The sequence below is a fragment of the Salmo salar genome, chromosome ssa11 (genome assembly GCF_905237065.1).
Source record: "Salmo salar chromosome ssa11, Ssal_v3.1, whole genome shotgun sequence".
Lineage (NCBI taxonomy): Eukaryota > Metazoa > Chordata > Actinopteri > Salmoniformes > Salmonidae > Salmo > Salmo salar.
Genome location: NC_059452.1, coordinates 68,456,139 through 68,483,253, shown reverse-complemented (window position 1 = coordinate 68,483,253; position 27,115 = coordinate 68,456,139). Strand labels below are relative to the sequence as shown.

At 39.7% G+C, this 27,115-nt stretch overlaps 1 protein-coding gene across 1 annotated transcript in view; it reads left to right on the top strand.

Moving 5' to 3' along the window:
- Positions 1–2,838: 2,838 nt before the first annotated feature.
- The window catches only part of LOC106562972 (laminin subunit gamma-3), a 259,791-nt gene continuing 235,514 nt past the window's right edge, over positions 2,839–27,115 (top strand). The window contains exon 1 of the mRNA XM_014128127.2: positions 2,839–3,429. Coding sequence (XP_013983602.2) covers positions 3,054–3,429 — 376 coding nt within the window. The 5' untranslated portion in view covers positions 2,839–3,053. The remainder of the gene's footprint in view (positions 3,430–27,115) is intronic.

The following is a 27,115-nucleotide window of genomic DNA, read 5'->3' as shown; positions in this document are numbered from 1 at the left end:
CTATACATTACATAAAGAAAGACTCAGCTGCTGGTTCAACCCAACCGATGTAAAAAAAATGCAATTGATGATTAAATTAACTCATGTTTGCGTAATCCCTTGGGTTATTCACGCAATCCAACTGGGTCAAAATAACCCAGTGTGTGTTATATCCACTATTTAACCAGCACTGGGTTAACAAATAACTGAAATTGGGTTGTTTCTAGACCATAATTTTTTTGAGTGTGCTGTTTTATGGAATATGGAGTAGTGCTTCCAGAGCAGTGGGTGGCAGCAGTACTATCCTGCAGGACTCTCAAGTGCTTTCTTTTACTCTTCCCTCTATTGCATGCTGTATTCAATTAGAACACACACATGCAAGTACGGACACACATGCAGGCACAAATTTCCACACATGCGCATACATGAACAGACTTGTCATACTTGAGTAAAGGTATAGATACCTTAATAGAAAGTTACTCAAGTGAAAGTCAGCCAGTAAAATACTACTTGAGTTTAAGTCTAAAAGTATTTGGTTTTAAATATACTTAAGTATCAAAAGTATATACAATTGCTAAAATATAGTTAAGTATCAAAAGTGAAAGTAGAAATCATCGAAATGGATTTGTCACATACACTGATTAAAACAGGTGCAGACCTTTCTGTGGAATATTTACTTGCAAAGCCAGATCTAACACACACACACACACACACACACACACACACACACACACACACACACACACACACACACACACACACACACACACACACACACACACACACACACACACACACAAAGGTCTGATTCAGTATGTATGGACAGGTAAGCCTTTACTCAAACACAGATGCAAGTAATGACATGCACTATGTACATACAGTAAGCTGAATATATCTGAACACATGGTCCACCTGCTAATCAATTCACCTCAGTTAATAATCATATACACCCAGATGTGTAAACTACACACATACATACATACATACATACATACATACATACATACATACATACATACATACATACATACATACATACATACATACATACATACATACATACATACATACATACATACATACACCAGTGGAGGTTTGTTGGGTGAGCTATGAGGATGGAAACCACGTTTGACTCCATTACATTTATTCCAATCATTAAAATGAGCTGGTCCTCCTATAGCTCCTTCCACCAGCCTCCACTGACATAAACACACGGCTCCACACACGGTCACGCACTCACACAGGCACACACACACCATATGTAACCCCTGTTGAATGTAATGCCTGCTTGAAGAAGCACTATTCTCTCCCATCGTTCCATTTTTCCCTGACCCTATCTCCCTCTCTCCCTTTCCCAATCCATCTCTCCCTCCCCTTCTACTTCCATCTCTCTCCCTCCCTCTTCCTCCTTCTCTCCCTCTCTGCCGGCAGTCAGCAGAGGATTTCACTGCAAATGGATGTCCCCTTTACAACGTCCCTAGCTGAGTGGTGCAAGAGCTGTAATAAATCAGATCAATCACAAGAAGATATGGTAGAGGAGAAGCAGTAAATCCCCAAGGATCATAAATCTACAACACACTCCAAACACCTCCCTCTGTCCACAACTCCTACCCTGACTCCCCCTTCACCTCTCTACCTCCTTGTCCATCTTTCTCTCGCTCTCTCGCCTTCATCCACACACACACACACACACACACACACACACACACACACACACACACACACACACACACACACACACACACACACACACACACACACACTGAATCCTTCTCTACCTACCAACCTCTTTTACGCTCTCCTTTTCTTCCCCTCTGTCTTTTCTCTTCCTCTCTGTATCTCACTCTGCTCACCTGTTCACTAATTTCTCATTCACTTTCTTATGCCCTCTCTCTTTCTCCTTTAGACACATGTATATGTTTTGTCTTCTGACCATGACATCATTGCAAGCCTATTGTTAGTTTAAATAATTCAACAGTCAACCACACAACATTGCCAACACATTCACTGTTAGATTGTCATCACTCCACTGTCGTAGCCTCACAGTTTCCACCTGACTTCTGCATCACCCACCTGTACACCCACCTGTACACACCTGCCTGATTCACAACCTGCTCATGCTGACACTTCCCCTAACTTACATTGTCAAACACGACAATCTGTGTAAGTTTTGCGGATGATATACACTTTTCCTCCCAATGCATTTTAAAGTATATCCAAGACAGTATGTTTTTTTTTTTCAGAGCCACCATAAGCCTCAAGCAACTTAACAGGTTGCACACATTCCACTCTGTCTTCTGTATTTCTGTATCTATGTTACAGGTAGGTTCTGTTGTCCTTCTGAAGAGGCTCACTGAAGTCAGCACTTACCAGAATCCCCATTGTGATGCTAACCACCAACACATTCATCACCATAATCATACTGCATTTCTCCATAAGTGGTATAGGCACCCTGTGTACTCATAGACTCTCTAGTATAATACAGAGTGTGCAATGGAAAGGTTTTTAACAGTCTCAATCACGGCTGTGACATTATTCAAATATGTAATGGTAGGTAGTTTCTTCCACCTGGGCAATGTAGGTGGACAACTTTTAGAAATGGAGTCAAACAGGGAGGTAGAGCCTGAAATTTTCCAATTAAAGCACAAATACGTTTTGCCACAATGTGCCATAATGAACATCACTATGGTTTTACTGTGAATCTGCATCTTTATACTGGGGACCGTAGTCCTTTCTGTGGCCAGCAGGAGGGGGAGTGTACGTGCCCCCTCTTCCCTCTCTTTCTTATCCCTCTGTCTGTCTGTCCCTCCCTCCCTCCCATGTCTCTCTCCTCCTATCCCTGGTGAGAGGGGTTCCCCCAGTAACTTCACTTAGTTCCCAGAGGGAGAACATATGTTGGAGAAGAAAGCGAGAACAAGAGAGAGAAGGACATAGATGAAGAGAGGGGGAAAAACAGAAGAACATAGACCTCTCTGAGACATCTGCGGGATTTCTCTACCAGTGTGTTTAGGAGTGTGTGAGTGTTACATTTTAACTGACCTTGTGTGTGTCTCTGTGTGTGACTTTCCCTGGTCATGGATATCCCACTGACCACCCCACTCCTCCTCGCCCTCCTTCTCTGCTCCCTCTCCTTCGTTCACGGGGCCATGGACTCCTGCTACGATGACGACGAGGGCGTCCCTAGCCGTTGCATGCCCAAGTTCGAGAACGCAGCCTTTAACCGCACGATCATGGCTTCCAATGTGTGCGGTTCACCGCCAGAGGATTACTGCATGCAGACGAGCTCGACGCGCTCCTGCCACCACTGTAGTGTGTCGGACATGGGCCTCAGCCACAACGCCAGCCTGCTGACGGACTTCCACACGGACGAGGAACCCACCTGGTGGCAGAGCCAGTCCATGTTCTACAGAGTCCAGCACCCTAACTCTGTTAATCTCACCCTGCGCCTCGGTAAGAACAACTCACTCTCTCGCTCTGCACCTTGGTAAGACCCACATTCACTCTCTCACCCCTCCTCTGTTAACCTCACCCTGCACCTTGGTAAGAAGACCCACATTCAGTTTCATAAGGTTATGTTCACAATTAGTTGAGTTTGATGAGTCCTGCTACAGCTGTGACTATGCAACCTCACCCTGCAACAGATCTGGACAGAATTTTTTTGTATTGTGTAGTTTCTTTGAAAATACCAACTTTTCAAATACTCAAAGAGGTTGAATATAGAGAAACAGCTAAAGGCAAAATCTGGCAACTATTACCTTTGATATTCAAATATAGGTCTCAGAAAAGCAAATAATATTTGAAGGTATTTGAATATATGCAAGTTATTTGAAATATTTATTTGATGCCTGATATTTATTTGATGAAGAACCAAAAACATAACAGTGCATTTAATTCAAAAAGAAAGGAGGACCAAGGCACTCTTCATATAATTAATTAAAATGCCTTTATTTGTATGGCATGTTCAATAGAAACAAGGGTTTTAAAAAATCCGACGCATTTCGGCTGCATGGCCTTCGTCAGGGAGTACAAAGAAATAATAAAATGTCCTCTTTTGAACAGCTTTTCCAATTAGCCCTAATTTGAAGAGGGAGTGGTTACAAAATTGATTGGACACACCTAGTAAGCAATACTATACAGATTAAAAAGTGAAACACTGTAACTGTGCCATCACAAAAAAATACAACTCCAAGCTAGAAGCACCAGAACACCCAGAAAGGTAGTTCCAACCCCAAACATGACTGGGAGAAGTGTCAAGAACAAGAAAGCAATATATTCCATAGTACACTAGAACACAACAAAACATGAACAACAACAGTCTAAACATAGCTGAGGGCAATTGAGCAAAATGACCACTAGATGACAGCAAATGGACCTATCACAACCCTACAGGAATGGTGAGAAATCCATATCTTAATTTAAACCAGGGTATTTAGTGGCCTGTAGTGCATTTAATTAGTCTAAATATATTATCATTTGCATATGGTTTGGAGGGATTTCATATATTAATATCAATTTAGCCTAGAATGAAATACTTAATGATTGAAGACAATTTTTTAACATGCTAAACATTAACATCTATCGATCTAAATAATGGAAAGTAATACAACTATAAACCAAACAGATGTTGTTTTATTGTTTAAGATTTTTTTCAGATTTTATTTTACATCATGCATTACATTACTGTTTACGTCATTGTTATACCCTATGGTTCGTTAATGGTCATGTTAGACCTTGGTTAATAATTTAAGATGGCGATTGCATTTGATGAACATCAGGATAACAAAATGGACTGTTTGTAAAAATTATAATTATTCATGATAATTAACACTGAGAGTGTTAAATCAACACTGAATGTGTAGAGTCTGTGGACACATATAGACACTGGAAAAGTGTTAAATGAACACACTGCTTAGTGTAAAGCCTTCTTCAAATATGTGCCTTTCGAGTAAATGTGACCGATCGGCTCGATTCGGTCTTATGTAGTAAAATTTGAAATAGTGGTTTTTACATTGGACAAAAGTAGAAACTCAGAGCTAGAAGATGGTATATCATACACTACAGTTGAGGAACAATGGGAAAGTAATTCTGCTTTGAAAGTTGATAAACATCTAACTTCCCTTTTGAGAAAATGCCCTTGAATGTTTTGGTACACCTATAGGAGAGCTCTTCCTTGTCTACACCCATTCAGCATCGTTCACACCCTCTAAAGCCTTAGCCCCACCCAGGTCTTTAAGGATTCACATGTGAGGCCATGTACTAAATAACCAAAGATTTCAAAACTGAAGGCTGGTTTATACTATGGGTGTATTCATAAAAGTAATCTGGAGTGTGCACTGCACATTCGAAACTTGAATGTCCATTCGTAAATTCAGAGCGTTTCGATCTCAGAGCATTCAGAGCGCACACTGGACTGTGGAGTAGGGTTGTCCGAGCGTTCTGATCATAACAACAGTAGTCAAGCGCCCAAGCTAACTGGCTAACATTGGCTAGCTTGCTAGCTACTTCCAGACACAAATGTTTTATTTATTTTATTTTATTCACCTTTATTTAACCAGTTAAGCTAGTTGAGAACAAGTTCTCATTTACAACTGCGTCCTGCAAAGCAGTGCGACACAAACAACAACACAGAGTTACACATGGAATAAATAAGGGTACAGTCAATAACACAATAGATAAAATATGAGCGAACAGCTCACTCTGACCATTTTACTCACCCTAGCAGAGCTGGTTAGGCTGTTTTTATGTTAACCAGAACATTGGTGAACAATTTATTTACGCTTTTTTGCCAACATTTACTGACACTGGCCATATTCAGCACGTGTTGAGCATTCATAAATTCGTTAGTTATTCCGCGCTCTGGCACACTGAGATGAGAGTACTTTGAAATCGGAGTAGGTAGCCAGAGCGAAGTAGGTAGCCAGAGCGAGTAGGTAGCCAGAGCCACCTCTATCGACAGTTGTCGCAGTGACATCATGAACATTCTATTGATATGGTTACTTGCATAGTGGAATATTTTGTTTAGACATGTAGCTAGCTAAACAATGAACTATAATCCCAACGTTACTACCCTGCATTAATCTAGAGGTGGCTAACCAACCAGGTTCAATGTTAGCTAGATAGCATTAGACTATAACTAGCAATGCAAATGGATCTGAGATACGAATAATATAACTACACAGATCTCATACAAGTAATGTTAGCTAGCGAGCCAGCCAACTAACATCAGCTAGCTAGCTAACAGTACACTTTAACATGAAATGAAAACAACTTTCCCGACAAAATTAGAAATGTGCAACATCTGAAAATGTAGCTAGCTCGACTATCTTACCCGTATACATGGATGGACGCTTCTCCCTCTCTATAACGGATGCCATGGTTGCCCTTTGTTTGAAGATGTAATACGGAGACAGGTGTTTTATACAACAGCATTCTGTGTTTTCTCTTTTCGTCTCCGTCTGGATATTTGCAATCAAACGCCAGAATTTTCTCCATCTCCTTAGCTATCATATTGTAATTCCACTTATTTCAAAACTTGGTTCTTCAGAAGGTGGAGAGCAACACTTATGCAGTTCTACTACATGCTATCTTTCAAAAAAGCGTGCTAAATGGCAGACCAATCCGAACTCATCCCTCGGCATGCCCAGCCCACTCATTATCTCAGAAAATCGTGGCTAGGATGTTGTTTTTTTATGTGGCAAACTAACTAGGCTTGTAATCGAACAATATTATTCATATTTACAGATGGCATACGAGTTTGTTATTAAGGCACATGAAAGTTCACATGTTCCAGAAGGCATTTCTGACAAAAAAGTTTACGTTCAAATGGCTCTCCTTTGAAGTAGTGATGCGCGACATACACCTTGTTTCCTGAAATGAGTCACAAATGTTTAAGTTATCTGAAAATTACTGTATTTGCCAACGACAGAGACATGTTTGTTGCATTTATTCATTTTCAGTTCTATCGACTTCACCAAATGAAATCCTAAGTGAATATGTTAAGCCAGGGGAAGAGGGGGGTTCTACTAAGCTATTCGGAAGATCATACCAAGGATCATTTAGGTATTTGATTTTGAATTTTAATACCCCTTAAAACCTGTTGAGGACAGACGTTCTGGTAGCGGAACGCGTAGCCAATATCCAATGGAACAGCGTGGCGCGAAATACGAAAAACCTCAAAAATCCAATAATTTAAATTTATCAAACATACGTCTATTTTACACCATTTTAAAGATACACTTCCCCTTAATCCAACCACATTGTCCGATTTCAAAAAGGCTTTACAGCGAAAGCAAAACATTAGATTATGTTAGGAGAGTATATAGACCAAAATAACCACACAGCCATTTTCCAAGCAAGCATATATGTCACAAAAACCCAAAACACAGCTAAATAAAGCACTAACCTTTGACAATCTTCATCAGATGACACTCCTAGGACATTATGTTACACAATACATGTGTGTTTTGTTCAATCAAGTTCATATTTATAACCAAAAACAGCATTTTACATTGGTGCGTGATGTTCAGAAAATCTATTCCCACCAAAAACTTCCGGTGAATTTACAAAAATACTCATCATAAACGTTGATAAAATACATTAAAATTATTTTACGAATTATAGATACAGAACTCCTTTATGCAACCGCTGTGTCAGATTTTAAAATAGCTTTACGGAGAAAGCACATTTTTCAATATTCTGAGTACATAGCTCGCCATCACGGCGAGAAATGTTGTTTTTGTTCAAAATAATCTATAGTTATGTCCAAATACCTCCGTTTTGTTCGTGCGTTCAGGTCACTATTCAAAGGCTAACGCGCGAGCGCAATTCGAGACACAAAAAGTCAAAATGTTCCATTACCGTACTTAGAAGCATGTCAAACGCTGTTTAAAATCAATTTTTATGGTATTTTTTACGCAAAATTGCGATAATATTCCAACCGGACAATAGCGTATTCATTCAAGGAGAAAAAGAAAAAACAGCTCGCGGGACCGCGCATATCCAATCCCTTTGTTGCCAGGCAGACCACTCAGTAACTGAGCTCCTATACTCTGCCCAGTGACAGGAGAAGGCTCAAACCACTTTCTGAAGGCTTTAGACAGCCAATGGAAGCCTTAGAAAGTGTAACGTAACACCACAGATACTGTAGTTTCGAAAGGGAAGAAGTACAATTCTCAGATCCTCCACTTCCTGGTTGACTTTTTCTCAGGTTTTTGCCCGCCATATGAGTTCTGTTATACTCACAGACACCATTCAAACAGTTTTAGAAACTTCAGAGTGTTTTCGATCCAAATCTACTAATAATATGCATATTCTTATTTCTGGGCAAGAGTAGTAACCAGTTTAAATCGGGTACGTTTTTTCATCTGGCCGTGAAAATACTGCCCCCTATCCATATCAGGTTATTAAAGTATCAAAAATATATATTACATTTTTGGCAGATGATAATATATTTTTGTCTTTACTGCTGTTAGCTCATACAAATGCACTGAATAACAGATTCACTACATGTAACAGATAAAAAATACATCTAAGGGAAGTTTGTTCTGAAGTGTCTGTTCTGTGTCTGAGATAAATAGGTAGCCTAGTGGTTAGAGCATTGGGCCAGTAACTTAGAGGTTGCTAGATCAAATCCCCGAGGTGACGAGGTAAAAATCTGTTGTTCTGCCCCTGAACAAGGCAGATAACCCACTGTTTCCAGGCTGTCATTGTAAATACGAATTTGTTCTTAACTGACTTCCCTAGTTAAATTACAAAAAGTATATAAGAAAGAACAGGAAACATTTGATATTTTTTTTTACATGTATTAACCCCTTCATTTTGGCACTAAACTATCTCATTATACAGTACTGTATACTTTCATAATTTTTTATAACTGATACCAGGGACCTTCAGATGAGGCTTCTGGGCATCCTAGAGCAAAACGGTGAACTTTCAGTAGAGTGGTAATAATACTTTTGTAGGCCAAACAAATGTTCGGATGCTACAGAAGTTTTTGTGAGAAGACCGATTTTCGTGATATCTCATGGTCTGACAAACACCACTCTTGCTTTGTCACCTTTCACTGCAGATGTGGAAGGGCGATATCAGTGGATGAGGTGGATTGAGACGCAGCCCATGCAAAAAATATATCTTTAGCTTAAACAGACAGAATTTTATGGGGATTTTTGTATTATGTTAATTAGATTTCTGCTAGGTCGCGGAAATTGTAGGTTAAGGGTTAATAATTCACAGAGAGAAATTCACTATGAGTCAAATCACCGACTGTAAAACATAATCCTATGAAGTGCCAATCACCCTGGGGGGAAATAAAATCAAAATCATAACATTTGTCCCTCACAATCTCAGCATTTTCTCTTCTTCCACTAATGACACACACACACGGATGCACACACACACAAATACACTTATTTTCCTCCGATAATGACTGAAAGCTTCTCTTCAGAAACCGCCATCCCGCCCGTAGACTGTCACCCTCAGACATGGCTTAAAGTTACATTGTTGGAGTAATTGCAAGCATACAACCATGAGGTTCAGGCTCTGTCTGGGAACCTTTTAATTAAGTGGTCCAGGGAGGAATCCACCATGAGAACACACAGATGCATCCAATAGAAAACATCCTAGAACACAAAATAGAGAACACTATATTCATATTTAAAGGCCTAGTGCAGTCAAAACATGATTTTTCTGTTTTATATACAGTACCGGTAAAAGGTTTGGACACACCTACCCATGCAAGGGTTTTTCTTTATTCTTACTGTTTTCTACAGTAATAATAGTGAAGACATCAAAACTATGAAATAACACATATGGAATAATGTAGTAAACAAAAAAGTATTAAACAAATCTAAATATATTTTATATTTTAGACTCTTCATAGTAGCCACCCTTTGCCTTGATGTCAGCTTTGCACACTCTTGGCATTCTCTCAACCAGCTTCACCTGGAAGGCTTTTCCAACAGTCTTGAAGGAGTTCCCATGTATGCTGAGCACTTGTTGGCTCCTTTTCCTTCACTCTGTAGTCCAACTCATCGCAAACCATCTCAATTATGTTGAAGTTGGGTGATTGTGGAGGCCAGGTCATCTGATGCAGCACTCCATCACTCTCCTTCTTGGTCAAGTAGCCCTTCCACAGCCTGGATGTGTGTTGGGTCATTGTCCTTTTGAAAAACAAATGATAGTCCCACTAAGCACAAACCAGATGAGATGGCATTTTACTGGCATTTTGCAGAATGCTGTGGTAGCCATGCTGGTTAAGGTTGCCTTGAATTCTAAATAAATCACTGACAATGTCACCAGCAAAGCACCCCCACACAATCACACCTCCTCCTCCATGCTTCACGGTGGGAACCACACATGCAGAGATCATCCGTTCACCTACTCTGCGTCTCACAAAGACATTGCGGCTGGATACAAAAATCTCAAATTTGGACTCATCAGACCAAAGGACAGATTTCCACCGGTCTAATGTCCATTTCTCGTGTTTCTTGGCCCAAGCAAGTCCCTTCTTATTATTGCTGTCCTTTAGTAGTGGTTTCTTTGCAGCAATTCAATCATGAAGGCCTGATTCACGTCGTCTCCACTGAACAGTTGATGTTGAGATGTGTCTGTTACTTGAATTCTGTGAAACCTTTATTTGGGGTGCAATTTCTGAGGCTGGGAACTCTAATTAATTTATCCTCTAAAGCAGAAGTAGCTCTGGGTCTTCCTTTCCTGTGGCGGTCCTCATGAGAGACAGTTTCATCATAGCGCTTGATGGTTTTTGCGACTGCACTTGAAGTTCTTGAAATGTTCCGGATTGACTGACCTTCATGTCTTAAAGTAATGATGGACAGTCGTTTCCCTTTGCTTATTTGAGCTGTTCTTGCCAGAATATGGACTTGGTCTTTTACCAAATAGGGCTATCTTCTGTATACCAATCCCACCTTGTCACAACACAACTGTTTGGCTCAAACACATAAAGAAGGAAAGAAATTCCACAAAATAACTTTTAACAAGGCACACCTGTTAATTGAAATGCATTCCAGGTGACTACCTCATGAAGCTGGTTGAGAGACTGCCAAGAGTGTGCAAAGCTGTCATCAAGGCAAAGGGTGGCTACTTTGAAGAACCTCAAATATAAAATCTATTTTGATTTGTTAAACACTTCTGTGTTTACTACATGATTCCATATGTATTATTTCATAGTTTTGATGTCTAAAATATCATTTTACAATGTAAAAAATAGTAAAAATAAAGAAAAACCCTGGAATGAGTAGGTGTCCAAACTTTTGACTGGTACTGTATTTTTCCACTATGAGGTGGAATTTATTTAACTATTTATTTAACAGAAAACACAAGTTGCACATCCTCAATACCCCTGCCTGCGCTGTTTGTTAGGAATGATGGATGCAGATTGGGTCATCAGTGGAGGTCCCTCGCAGTCCAGACCAAACGTGGTGGTAGTGTTGTTCTGTGATCCACACCAAACTGTGTATGCATAAATCATGAATAAAACATGTGTAGTTATTGCAAGAAAATATTGTCATTTCACATAACCATACCACAAGGTAGCTACTTTACCGGCTTCATTCATGACAAGAAAATTTAACTGGAACAAGCTAGCTAGCTAAGTTGCTAAGTAGCTAGCTAACTAAGTTAGTTCGTTAGATTATATTAAACAGTAATACAAAATACGCCTAAACATTCTAAAACATTAGCTGTCACTTTGAGGCTTACTAGGGGGTAAACATTTTTTTAATTTATTAGCTAAATAAGCTACCAGTTAGCTTTTACCCCCTATCAAGCCCAGCTACTATGATTAAAAAAAAACTGAAATTAGCAACCCACTTTAGCTTTACCTTCTTTCTGAACAACTTCTCACTTCTTTGTTTCTCCAGTAGTCAGTTCGACCACACACCGTTTACACACTCATTTGTGGTGCCCAAAGAAAAAAAATAACAGTTGGAACTCCACAGAGCAAAGACGTGATTCTTGGTGGTAGTCTACCAATTACAGTGTTTTTAGCTTGCGGTTTGCACACTCTTTTATCCAGAGGGAGTACAACAATTTTATCCCCCCTCTTCACATCGACAGTGCTGTAGTGGTGCGGGTCGAGATTTTCAAGTTCCTCGGTGTCCACATTACTAAGGACCTATCATGGTTGAAACACACCAACACAGTCGTGAAGAGGGCATGACAATGCCTCTTCCCCCTCGGAAGAATGAGAATATTTGGCATGGGCCCCTCAGATCCTCAAAACGTTCTACAGCTACACTATTGAGAGCCTCTTGACTGGCTGCATAACCTCCTGGTACGGCAACTGCTTGGTATCTGACCGCAAGACACTACAGAGGGTAGTGCATTTGGCCCAGTACATCACTGGGGCTGAGCTCCTTGTGATCCAGGACCTCTATACCAGGTGGTGTCAGAGGATGGCCCTACAAATTGTCAAAGACTCCAGCCACCCAAGTCATAGACTGTTTTCTCTGCTACCACATGGCAAGCGGTTCCAGAGGACCAAGTCTGGGACAAAAAAGCTCCTGAACAGCTTCTACCCTCAAGCCATAAAATATCTGAACAGTTAATCAAATGGCAACCCTGACTATTTGCATGACATCATATAACAGTACTACACAGTACTACTTATCCATAACACAAACTGTACAATATCACTATACAACAATACCACAGTGAACGTGTGTGCACAGTTCATGTGCTAGCATGTGTGTCTCCATGAGGAGTAGTTTTATCTGTTTTTTAAATTTGATTTTACTGATTGCATGAGTTACTTGATGTGGAATAGAGTTCCATGTAGTCATTGCTCTGTGTAGTACTGTATGTTTCCCGCACTCTGTATGGACTTAGGGAGTGTGAAGAGACCCCTGGTGGCATGTTTTGTGGGGTATGCATGGGTGTTTGAGCTGTGTGCTAGTCGTTTGAACAGGCATCTCGGTGCTTTCTCAAAGACCAGTAGTGATGCAGTCAATCTCTCCTCTACTTTGAGCCAGGAGAGATTGACATGCATGTCATTGATATTAGCTCTATGTGTACATTTAAGGGCAAGCCGTGATGCTCTGTTCTGGTCCAACTGTAATATGCCTATGCCCCTCTTGGTGGCACTTGACATATGACTGGATAGTAGTCCAGGTGTGACAAAACTAGGGACTGTGAGATTTATTTTGTTGATAGTCAAAAAAGCAGAGCTACGCTTTATTACGAACAGACCTCTACCCATCTTAGCTACCATTGTATCAATATGTTTTGACCATGACAGTTTACAATCCAGGGTACACCAAGCAGTTTAGTCTCCTCAACTTGCTCTATTTCCACATTATTAATCACAAGATTTAGGCAAGGTTTAGAGTTTAGTGAATGGTTTGTCTCAAATACAATGACTTTCATGAAAGAACATCCTCTGTGTTCTGTTAGACAGGTCACTCTCGAACCACGACATAGCAGTGTATGTAAAGTCACATGACATATGTTTTTCCAGCAGCAGATTATGATCGATCATTTCAAAAGTCGCAGTGAAGTCTAACAAAACAGCTCCCACAGGCTTCATATAATCAATTTCTTTCAGCCAATCATCAGTCACTTGTGTTCGTGCCGTACATGTTGAGTGCCCTTCCCCATAAGCATGCTGAAAGTCAGTTGTTCATTTGTTTACTGTGAAATAGCATTGTATCTGGTCAAACAAAATTGTTTACAAAAGTTTACTAAGGGTTGGAAGCAGGGTGATTGGTCGGTTGTTTGAGCCAGTAAAGGGTGCTTCGCTATTCTTGAGAAGCGGAATTACTTTTTCTTTCCTCCATGCCTGAGGGCACACACTTTCCTGTAGGCTTTGATTGAATAGCTGGCAAATAAGAGTGGCAATATACATAATCACATTAGGACATTATATATTTGTTATAATATTGTAATATTGTTGTATTGTTGTAATATTGTTGTATTATGGTATTATAAATGTAGATCTGTAGTAGTATAGTGGTGTAATACTGTTTTTCTTTTTTTTTGTGATGTAATTGCCTTAATATTGTTTGGAGTAGCTGGTGCCTTGGCATAAGCAGCTAATGGGGATCCTCAATAAATACAAAACACAAAATGTATGTTTTTAAATAATAATGGGGTTTGACATAATGGGACAGAGATTATGTGTCCATCAATCATGTCAGAGTCCATGGTGACTGTTGAGGAAGCAAGTGACATGATCACCTCTACCTTCCTCCCTCAAGAGCTCTAAGGCTACGTCCCAAATGCAACCTATTGCTGCTGCTTTTGACCAGGGCCCATTGGGCTCTGGTCAAAAGTAGTGCACTATAGGAAAATACGGTGCAATTTGGGATGCATCCATCCAGTACATACACTTAAAGACTAGCTTTTCCTCCCATCAGTCAAACAGGATAGATCCAGCAGAGAGACCAGCCAGGGAATAATTTCTCCTGACACCTGAGTATTACTAACTTCCTATCCATTGTAGATGTAACAAAAATTCCAATCTGAGAATGAAAAAAACGAGTTTTGCTTCAATAGAGAAACCGATGACAGGTCTTTGAAATGTCAAAGAGTATTACTGACTGTCTCTGGAGGGAGGAAGCGTTTAAATCATATGGTCTGGGAGCAGGAAAGTATGGATTTTTACTAGGAGGAAGGAGGGGAGCAGTGCTCTGTGGCTTTGTTGGTCATAATCTCTGTTTAGTTCTTTCAGACAGAGAAATAGGCTGGGGAATGTCTGGTAATATGTTATTCTAACGCACCAGCCCCTGGTCTTGTATCTGTTTGAATATGTGAGCCTTTGTCCAGGAAGACCGTACTACATTACACTGTAAGGTCACGTTGTTCAATCTTTAGCCTCTGGGTACTCTCTGTCTCTCTGTTTCTATTATTCTGAGTTGTCTCTGCCTGGACTGGAGAGAGGTTTCTGTTGTTTGTGTAAAAACAGAAAATTGTTTTATTCAAGTCGAAGTCCCCCAATCCTGTTTCTCACAAAACCAGGGTCACAGTGTTTCTTCTTCCTCCATATTGATTACAACCCAACCGTGTCCCATCTGTGGTCCGCAAGGGGGGCATGCCTGGGCTAGCCTTCCACATGCCTGTTTGTCTGTTTTCCTTTGGCCCTCCAAACAAAACAAGACCCCTCCGTCTCCGAAGGGTCGCCAGGATGATAAACACAGAGAAACACACCAGTAGGACGCAGGGACACAGTGCAGCCAGGTCAGAAATGTGTCTGTGTAGAGGTAGGGGGAGGATGGGAGTGGGTTTGGAATAGCAGGGGGAGGGGGAGAGTAAACAAAACATGAAGAAGAAAAATAAGAAGAGTGCTTGGCTTTCTGGTGATATTTAATCGAGTCAGATTGTTGCACACACACACGCGCACACACACGCACACACACACATAAGCAAACAGCTTTCTGTCTGCGGCTGCTTCCCATTAACTGATGTTAAAAGAAAGAAACACTGTGTCTCAGATGTTAAAGGATAAAAGTCTGCCTTAGTTGGCACAGTAATACTCACAGATTGACTCTAATGAAACAATGCAGTACTAAGAGAAAACTACACTGTAACAAATTGCTGTAGATTTACAGCAAAACCTTCACAGTTATCTACTGTTATTCTAGATTACAGTACAGTACTGAAAGAGCAATGAGCAAATGCGCAAACCCACTGGCAACAGGTTATCTACAAGTCTCTGCTAGGTAAAGCCCCGCCTTATCTCAGCTCACTGGTCACCATAGCAGCACCCACTCGTAGCACGAGCTCCAGCAGGTATATCTCACTGGTCACCCCCAAAGCCAATTCCTCCTTTGGTCGTCTTTCCTTCCAGTTCTCTGCTGCCAATGACTGGAACGAACTGCAAAAATCTCTGAAGCTGGAGACTCATATCTCCCTCCCTAGCTTTAAGCAACAGCTGTCAGAGCAGCTCACAGGTCACTGCACCTGTACATAGCCCATCTGTAAACAGCCCATCTATCTACCTACCTCATGCACCCCAGTATCCCTACTTGCACATTCATCTTCTGCACATCTACCATTCCAGTGTTTATGTCACGTCCTGGCCAGTATAAGGGTTAATTGTTATTGTAGTTTGGTCAGGACGTGGCAGAGGGTATTTGTTTTATGTGGTTCAGGGTGGTGTGTTAGTTAGGAGGGCGTTTGATTTATTATTTCCGGGTTTTGAGTTATGGTCTATGTTTATGTATTTCTATGTGTAGTCTAGTGAGCGTGTTTCTATGTTGAGTTAATTGGGGTGGACTTCCAATTGAAGGCAGCTGTTTGGTGTTGCCTTTGATTGGAAGTCCTATATTAGTTGGGTGTGTTTGTCTTGTATTTGTGGGAGATTGTTCTTGGATTGCTGTGTTGCCGTCAAAGACTGTTATTTCGTCGGTCATTGCTTTATTATTTTTGTATACGTGTTTGTTTGGTTTTTTCCCTTCTTTTCCCGTAAATAAAGAAGATGAGTATACACATACCTGCTGCGTTTTGGTCCTCCATAACCAACGAAAACCGTGACAGTTTAATTGCTATTTTGTAATTACTTCGCCACCATGGCCTATTTATTGCCTTAACTTACCTCATTTGCACTCACTGTATATAGACTTTTTGTTTTCTTTTGTTCTACTGTATTATTGACTGTATGTTTTGTTTATTCCATGTGTAACTCTGTGTTGTTGTATGTGTCGACTTGCTATGCTTTATCTTGGCCAGGTCGCAGTTGCAAATGAGAACTTGTTCTCAACTAGCCTACCTGGTTAAATAAAGGTGAACATTTTTTTAAATAAATAAATAAGTAATAATAAATAAATGCATTATGGGGGCTCAATTGTTGTCATTTTACAATACTGATTTACAGTAAAGTACTGTATTACCTGTTTTCCTGTATATTTACAGCAACATAGTGTGAATTATGGTGCACTGTGGGAAAATGTTGTGGGTGCCAAAATAATCTCTGTGGCATTAACATATTTTGAGGCGTGCCTTGTAATAGGCTATATTTGTTGCACCCATCACGGAGAATGCTGTATCTAACAGAATACAGTATCATACTGTTTTTTTGTTATGTAAATCTGCAGTAATTTATTTGCTACTGTTCTGCCAGTAATTTACTCTAATTCAGTACCACAGAATATGGTACAATACTGCAATTTGTAACTCTAAAAATCTTTTCCTGTCAATCTACAGTCGTTTACTGTCTACTGCCAATAATTTACTTTAATTCAGTACCACCCCCACAGAATACTGTACCATACTGTAATTATGGAGTGCCAAAACCTTTTTGTGGTTGCGTGGTGTTATTGCTGCTCATTAACACATTTTGAGGTGTGCCTTGTAAGAGGTTATACTTGTTGCACCCATTAGTGAGAGTGCCTTCTAGGTAGCAGAGCAGAGTTGCAGCAATTCTCAAATCTTTATTGGTTCTGTTTTTAGCCATGTTCTGTTGATGTATTCTGCATTGTAGTCACTGCCAGTTTAAAAGCTTTTGTTAATTATGGACAGACGTTCCGCTAGCGGAACGCCTCACCAATATCCAATGGTAGCGCCTGGCGCGAAATACGAAAAACCTTAAAAATGCTATAATTTCAATTTCTCAAACATATGACTATTTTACACCATTTGAAAGATAAGACTCTCCTTTATCTAACCACATTGTCCGATTTCAAAAAGGCTTTACAGCAAAAGCAAAACATTAGATTAAGTCAGGAGATTACCCAGCCAGAAATAATCACACACCCATTTTTCAAGCTCGCATATATGTCACAAAAACCAAAACCACAGCTAAATGCAGAATTAACCTTTGATGATCTTCATCAGATGACACTCCTAGGACATTATGTTATACAATACATGCATGTTTTGTTCAATCAAGTTCATATTTATATCAAAAACCAGCTTTTTACATTAGCATGTTTTGTTTAGAACTAGCATACCCACCGCAAACTTTTGGTGAATTTACTAAATTACTCACGATTAACGTTGACAAAAAACATAACAATTATTTTAAGAATTATAGATACAGAACTCCATTATGCAATCGCGGTGTCAGATTTTAAAAATAGCTTTTCGGTGAAAGCACATTTTGCAATATTCTGAGTAGATAGCCCGGCCATCACGGCTAGCTAATTTGACACCCACCAAGTTTGGCCCTCACCAAACTCAGATTTACTATAAGAAAAATGTGATTACCTTTGCTGTTCTTTGTCAGAATGCACTCCCAGGACTTCTACTTCAACAACAAATGTTATTTTGTTTCGAAATAATCCATAGTTATATCCAAATAGCTCCGTTTTGTTCGTGCATTCAAGTCACTATCCGAAGGGTGACGTGCCAGCGTGTTTCATGACAAAAACTTTCAAAATGTTCCATTACCGTACTTCGAAGCATGTCAAACGCTGTTTAAAATACATTTTTATGCGATTTTTCTCGTAAAATAGCGATAATATTCCTACCGCACGACGTTGTATTCGTTCAAACACTGAAAGAAAAAAATGGAATCGTCTCGTGCACGCGCGCTCCAGTGTCATTGTTCCCAGAAGGACCACTCACCAAAACCCCTGCTGTTTTTCGCCCAGAGACTGCAGAGAAGTCATTCCACTTTCTGGCGCCTTCTGAGAGCCAATGAAAGCCTTAGAAAATGTCATGTTACAGCAGAGATGCTGTATTTTTGATATAGATGCCCTAGAAGTAGAACAAATTGTCAGACAGGGCACTTTCTGTATAGAATCTTCTCAGGTTTTGGCCTGCCATATGAGTTCTGTTATACTCACAGACACCATTCAAACAGTTTTAGAAACTTTAGAGTGTTTTCTATCCAAATCTACTAATTAATGGCATATTCTAGTTTCTGGGTGTTTTGGGTGTTCTGTGTTTTCTTTTGAAGGTGCTTTCGGGGTCTGCACCTTTAGGGGGGGTAATGTCACGTCCTGACCAGCAGGTGGAGTAGGTGTATAAGTTTTGGTCAGGGCGTGGCAGAAGGAGTTGTGTTTTGTATGTTCTGTCTAGGTTGGGTTGTTCTATGTATAGTTAATTGGGGTGGACTTCCAATTGAAGGCAGGTGTGTGGTGTTGCCTTTGATTGGGAGTCCTATATTAGTTGGGTGTGTTTGTCTGTGTGTTTGTGGGGAATTGTTTGTGAGCACTGCGTCTATTGAGCCTGCTACACTGTCTAGTCGTGAGTACTGTTTTTGTTTTTGTTCTGAGGATGCTTTACGAATTTTCATTAAAAGAATGAGTATCTACATTCCCGCTGCATGTTGGTCCTCCCTTCAACACCACGATGAAATCCGTGACATTATCTTACATTTCTTTTAGACTAAACATTTTTTTACAGTGGAGATTTGTATAAACCTTGCTGTGTCCGAAATTTGCAACATTGTTTCAATATTCAAATTCTATCTCCAGCTGTCCCATAGTCATGAACGTTTTGGGAGTCGGGACGAGACAGGCAGGCAGCGTTCTCAGCCAGTCGAAGTCATGAATCAGCTAGCATCATTTTTAGAAATGTCAATTGAAAAAAGGTCACATAAAAATTAAGTGCAGCTAGTTTGCAGGCATTCCAGCTTCAGTTTGAAGTGATTGTGTTAGCTGTGTTGTTGGCTAGCTCCTCTGAACAACAGTGTTCTGACGAGTGAGCACATTTTCTATGCCAGGCGAAATCGCGCCTCATTAGCTTGTTGTTATGGATGTATCCAAATAAATGTCACTAGAAAACAGCTTAACCTCTCTGGGCTAGGTGGGACGCTTGCGTCCCACCTACTCAACAGCCAGTGTAATCCCGTGGCGCGTTATTCAAATACCTCAAAAATGCAAAAACTTCAATTTTTCAAACATATGACAATTTTACACCATTTTAAAGACAAGACTCTCGTTAATCTAACCACACTGTCCGATTTCAAAAAGGCTTTACAACGAAAGCAAAACATTAGATTATGTCAGCAGAGTACCCAGCCAGAAATAATCAGAAACCCATTTTTCAAGCTAGCATATAATGTCACATAAACCCAAACCACAGCTAAATGCAGCACTAACCTTTGATGATCTTCATCAGATGACAATCTTAGGACATTATGTTATACAATACATGCATGTTTTGTTCAATCAAGTTCATATTTATATCAAAAAACAGCTTTTTACGTTAGCATGTGACTAGCATGTGACTAGCATTCCCACCGAACACTGCCGGTGAATTTACTAAATTACTCACGATAAACGTTCACAAAAAACATAACAATTATTTTAAGAATTATAGATACAGAACTCCTATATGCACTCGCTATGTCCGATTTTAAAATAGCTTTTCGGTGAAAGCACATTTTGCAATATTCTCAGTAGATAGCCCGGCATCACAGGGCTAGCTATTTAGACACCCAGCAAGTTTAGCACTCACCAAAGTCAGATTTACTATAAGAAAAATGTTATTACCTTTGCTGTTCTTCATCAGAATGCACTCCCAGGACTTCTACTTCAATAACAAATGTTGGTTTGGTCCTAAATAATCCATTGTTATATCCAAATAGCGGCGTTTTGTTTGTGCGTTCAAGACACTATCCGAAAGGGTAAATAAGGGTGACGAGCACGGCGCATTTCGTGACAAAGAAATTCTAAATATTCCATTACCGTACTTCGAAGCATGTCAACAGCTGTTTAAAATCAATTTTTATGCAATTTTTCTCGTAAAAAAGCGATAATATTCAGACCGGGAAAGCGTGTATACGTTCAAAGAGAGAGAAAATAAAAACATCTCGTGCCCTCGTGCACGAGCCTGAGTCTCAGAGTACTCTGACCGGCCACTACCCAAACGCGATAATGTGTTTCAGCCTGGGGCTGCCTCGATATCATTCAGCTTTTTCCCGGGTTCTGAGAGCCTATGGGAGCCATAGGAAGTGTCATGTTACAGCAAAGATCCTCAGTCTTCAATAAAAAGAGCCAAGATGAACAACAACTTGTCAGACAGGCCACTTCCTGTTCAGAGTCTTCTCAGGTTTTTGCCTGCCATATGAGTTCTGTTATACTCACAGACACCATTCAAACAGTTTTAGAAACTTTAGGGTGTTTTCTATCCAAAGCCAATAATTATATGCATATTCTAGTTACTGGGCAGGAGTAGTAACCAGATTAAATCGGGTACGTTTTTTATCCGGCCGTGTAAATACTGCCCCCTATCCCCAACAGGTTAACCCCTGTGCGGCATCCAGCGAAAAATCATATCGCCATTAGCATAACAAAGTTTAATAAAAAAATGTAAAACATTTTTTTTTCAAATTATATCGTTTTATAGATACACCTCTCCTGAATCGAACCACGTTGTCCAATTTCAAAAAGGCTTTACAGCAAAAGCAAAACATTAGATTATGTTAGAGGAGTATATCGTAAAAGTAGCCACATAGCCATTTTCCGACCAACCACATGCATCACAAATAACCAAAAAAACAGCTAAATGCAGCACTAACCTTTGACAATCTTCATCAGATGACACACCTAGGACATCATGTTACACAATACATGCATTCTTTTGTTCGATAAAGTTCATATTTATATATAAAAACAGCATTTTACATCGGTGCGTAACGTTGACTAACTATTTTCCCTCAAATGCATCCAATGAAACAGCGCTACAATTTACTAAATTGCTATTCGAAAACATTTTTTAAATGTAATATTGTCATTCTAAGATTTATAGATGAATATCTCTTGAAAGCACCTGTAATGCCAGATTTAAAAATAACTTTACTGGGTAATCATACTTTGCGATGAAAGGGGATGCGATACTCTGAAAAATAGGCTATCGTTACAGGTCAGCGCCATCTTGGAACAATCGCATATCACATCTAGTCTTGTATACTATTGTCAATAATCCCTTACCTTTGGTTGTCTTCATCAGAAAGCACTTCCAGGAATCCCAGGTCCACAACAAATGTATTTTCGTTCGAAAAAATTACTCCTTTATGTTCCAAGAGCTTGTTCTTGTTAGCGCGTCTGAAGGCTGATCCAAATGCTCCGTCGGCCGCGGGACAGCTATTTCGAGAAAATGCATATTTTTTCCATTTAGGTTCGTTCAAACATGTCAAACGTTGTATAACATAAATCTTCAGGGCCTTTTTCAACAAAAGAGCCAATAAGATTCAAGGAGGATGATTGCATTGTCTTTCAAAACGTTTCGAAAGGGGAGGGAAGCCAGGGCCGCCGGCGTCATAATGGTGATGGCCCTCCTCATGTGACCAATTTCAACAGCGTCTGATTCATTCAGTTTTAACAGTAGGAGACTCGAACCACTTTGTAAAGACTGGGGACATCTAGTTGAAGCAATAGGAAGTGCTCAATGAACCATAGCTCACGGTGTGATTAATTGGCAACGTGATGAAGTTGAGTTCGCAATTCAGAATTCCACTTCCTGTTTCGATCTGTCTCGGGGTTTTGACTGCCATATGAGTTCTGTTATACTCACAGACACCATTCAAACAGTTTTAGAAACTTTCGGGTGTTTTCTATCCACAAGTATTAATTATATGCATATCCTAGCTTCTGAGTTTGAGTAACAGGCCGTTTAAAATGGGCACGAATTTTTTTCAAAATGCGCTGTGGCGCCCCCTATCCTAGGCGACCGTCAAGAGGTTAAACAAATGCAGCTACTTTGCTGTTATTCTGGCTGCACTTTTTGATGTGACCGTAAGTTAGCCGAGGTCGGCTAGCTAGCAAGCAAGGGATAAGAACGTTGCCAACCAGTATGGCAAATGGAACATTTAGAACGAATGACTGGGCCGTGTCCATAGATACAGAACAAAAAGACTGAACACATGGGTTGTGTCTCTATCAACCGAACCAATAGAACAAACGACCAGTGTAGCAACCCTAGGTTTGTGTCTGGACTATATCTTGTGAAAGGATGAAATAGTATGAATAAATTCATCAAATAAAGTTCAGGAAAATATATCAATCATTATTTGAATAATAGAATCCAAGCAAAAACACCTGTGCCAATATATCTTCCAAACACCGGCTTCTCTGCCATTTTCACTTAATTATACCATGGTATTGTTGAATACCTGTTTCTGATTGGTTTGAAGGGCATTCTAGAGTGTGCATTATTTCCCTATAAAGTACGGTATATTTTCACAGTAGAATTCAATGGTTATAGTTCATTCTCAGTGGTGTAAAGTACTTAAGTAAAAATACTTCAAAGTACTACTTAAGTAGTTTTTTGGTATCTGTACTTTACTATTTATATTTTTTACAACTTTTACTTTACTACATTCCTAAAGAATATAATGTACTTTTTATTCCATACATTTTTCCTGACACCCAAAAGTATTTACATTTTGAATGCTTAACAGGACAGGACATTTTTCCAATTCACGCACATATCAAGAGAACATCCCTGGTCATCATCTGGCGGATTCACTAAACACAAACGCTTCATTTGTAAATTATGTTGTTGGAGCGTGCCTCTGACTATCCATGAAATAAAACAAGGAAATTGTGCAGTCTGGTTTGCCCAAAATAAGGAATTTGAAAATATTTATAATTTTACTTTTGATACTTGAAATTAGCATTAATTTTGATTCTTAAGTATATTTTCAATCAAATACTTTTAGACTTTTAATCAAGTAGTATTTTACTGGGTGACTTGAACTTTTACTTGAGTCATTTTCAATTAAGGTATCTTTACTCTTACTCAAGTATAGCAGTTGGGTACTTTTTCTACCACTGTTCATTCTTACTTGTTCTGTCACAAAGTTCATCGTCTGAGGAGGAGAAATCATCGGACCAATATGCAGCGGTTAAATTGCTCATCTTCTTATTTATTAAAGAAAGGAAAAAAATACTCATACAAAACAAACGACGAAAACAGTCCTGTAAGGTGCTCATACTATACACGGAAACAACTACCCACAAAACCAATGAAGAAAAACCCCTACTTAAATATGACCTCAAATCCGAGGCAACAAGGATCAACTGCCTCCAATTAAAGATCAACCCAAACATACACAACATAGAAATAGAAGAACTAGAAAGGAAAACATAGAAAAAAATCTCAAAGATCAAACCCAAAATCCCAAAACAAACACCCCCCTGCCACGCCCTGACCATACTATAATAACAAAATAACCTCTTTACTGGTCAGGACGTGACGTTCTTTTTTTGTGCTGCTTTTGAAACCAAATGTCGAATTGAAAACATTATTTATTAAAAAAGGTCAGTTAAGAACAAATTCAAATTTACAATGATGGCCTACCAAAAGACAAAAGGAGGACGGGGCTGGGATTCAAAATAAAAATACATTATGTAAAAATATAGGACCAAACACATCACGACAAGAGAGACAACACTACATAAAGAGAGACTTAAGACAACATAGCATGGCACCAACACAACATGACAACAACATGGTAGCAACACAAAATGGCATCAGCACAACATGGTAGCAGCACAAAACAGGGTTCAAACATTATTGGCCACAGACAACAGCACAAAGGGCAAGAAGGTAGAGATAACAATACATCATGCAAAGCAGCCACAACTGTCAGTAAGAGTGTCCATGATTGAGTCTGAATTAAGAGATTGAGATAAAACTGTCCAGTTTGAGTGTTTGTTGCAGCTCATTCCAGTCGCTAGCTACAGCGAACTGAATAGACAAGCGACCCAGGGATGTGTGTGCTTTGGGGACCTTTAACAGAATGTGACTGACAGAACGGGTGTTGTATTTGGAGGATGATATGTGCTAAGAGGAGGACAGTGTACTGTCTAGCCATACTCCCAAGTACTTGTATGAGGTGACTACCTCAAGCTCTAAACCCTCAGAGGTAGTAATCACACCTGTGGGGAGAGGGGCATTCTTCTTACCAAACCACATGACATTTGTTTTGGAAGTGTTCAGAACAAGGTTAGGGTTAGAGAAAGGTTGTTGGACACTAAGAAAGCTTTGTTGTAGAGAATTTAACCTGTTGGGTCTAGGGGGCAGCATTTGCACGTCTGGATAAAAAAAATGTACCCGATTTAATCTGGTTACTAATCCTACCCAGTAACTAGAATATGCATATACTTATTATATATGGATAGAAAACACTCTAAAGTTTCCAAAACTGTTTGAATGGTGTCTGTGAGTATAACAGAACTCATTTGGCAGGCAAAACCCTGAGACATTTTCTGACAGGAAGTGGATACCTGATGTGTTGTATTGACTTTAAACCTATCCCATTGAAAAACACAGGGGTTTAGGAATATTTTGGCACTTCCTATTGCTTCCACTAGATGTCACCAGCCTTTACAAAGTGTTTTGAGTCTTCTGGAGGGAGATCTGACCGAACAAGAGCCATGGAACGGTGATGTCCCATTAGACACCTGGCGCGCTACTTCATGTTGGGTACCCTCGTTCCAATACGTTATAAAAGGCTATGCATTCGTCCACCTTGAATATTATTCATGTTCTGGTTAAAAAAGGCCCTAATGATTTATGCTATACAACGTTTGACATGTTTGAACGAACGGAAATATATTTTTTCCCCTCGTTCATGACGAGAAGTCCGGCTGGCTTACATCATGTGCTAACGAGACGGAGATTTTTGGACATAAATGATGAGCTTTTTTGAACAAAACTACATTCGTTATGGACCTGTGATACCTGGAAGTGACATCTGATGAAGAGAATCAAAGGTAATGGATTATTTACATAGTATTTTCGATTTTAGATCTCCCCAACATGACGTCTAGTCTGTATCGCAACGCGTATTTTTCTGGGCACAGTGCTCAGATTATTGCAAAGTGTGATTTCCCAGTAAGGTTATTTTTAAATCTGGCAAGTTGATTGCGTTCAAAAGATGTAAATCTATAATTCTTTAAATGACAATATAATATTTTACCAATGTTTTCTAATTTTAATTATTTAATTTGTGACGCTGACTTGACTGCCGGTTATTGGAGGGAAACGATTTCCTCAACATCAATGCCATAGTAAAACGCTGTTTTTGTATATAAATATGAACTTGATAGAACTAAAAATGCATGCATTGTCTAACATAATGTCCTAGGAGTGTCATCTGATGGAGATTGTAAAAGGTTAGTGTATCATTTTAGCTGGTTTTATGGTTTTGGTGACCCTGTCTTTGACTTGACAAAACATTACACACAACTCTTGTAAATGTACTGTCCTAACATACTCTAAATTTATGCTTTCGCCGTAAAACCTTTTTGAAATCGTAAAACGTGGTTAGATTAAGGAGATGTTTATCTTTCAAATGGTGTAACATAGTTGTATTTTTGAAAAATTTGAATTTTGACATTTATTTGGATTCAAATTTGCCGCTCTTGAAATGCACCTGCTGTTGATGGAGTGCACCACAGGTGGCACGCTAGCGTCCCACCTAGCCCCAAGAGGTTTTAACACAAAATGCGGGAAGAGCCAGCTGAGTATATGTATCATGTATCATCTGCATATAAATGGATAAGAGAGCTTCCTACTGCCTGAGCTATGTTGTTGATGTAAATTGAGAAGATTGTGGTGCCTAGGATCAAGCCATGGGGTACACCCTTGGTGACAGGCAGTGGCTGAGACAGCAGATGTTCTAACTTTATACACTGCACACTTTGAGAAAGGTACTTGGTAAACCAGGCCAAATACCCCTCAGAGACACCAATACTCCTTAGCAGGCCCAAAAGAATGGAATGGTCTACCGTATCAAAAGCTTTGGCCAAGTCAATAAAAATACCCTTAGAATCAAGGGCAATGGTGACATCATTGAGGACCTTTAACGTTGCAGTGACAACGGAAACCAGATTGCTTAACAGAGAGAATACTTTTGACATCAAGAAAGCCAGTCAGTTGATTATTGACAAGTTTTTCCAACACTTTTGATAAACAGAGCAAAAAAAGAAATAGGCCAATAACAGTTAGGACCAGCTTGATCTCCATCTTTAAATAAAGGACGAACCGTGGCTGCCTTCCAAGCAATGGGAACCTCCCCAGAGAGGAGAGACAGGCTTGGCGATTATAGGGGCAGCAACTTTAACCTCTCTGGGGTATGTGGGACGGTAAGGTCCCACCTCGCCAACAGCCAGTGAAATAGAGTAGCACCAAATTCAAAACAACAAATCTCATAATTCAAATTTCTCACACATACAAGTATTTTACACCATTTTAAAGACAATCTTCTCATTAATCCAACCACATTGTC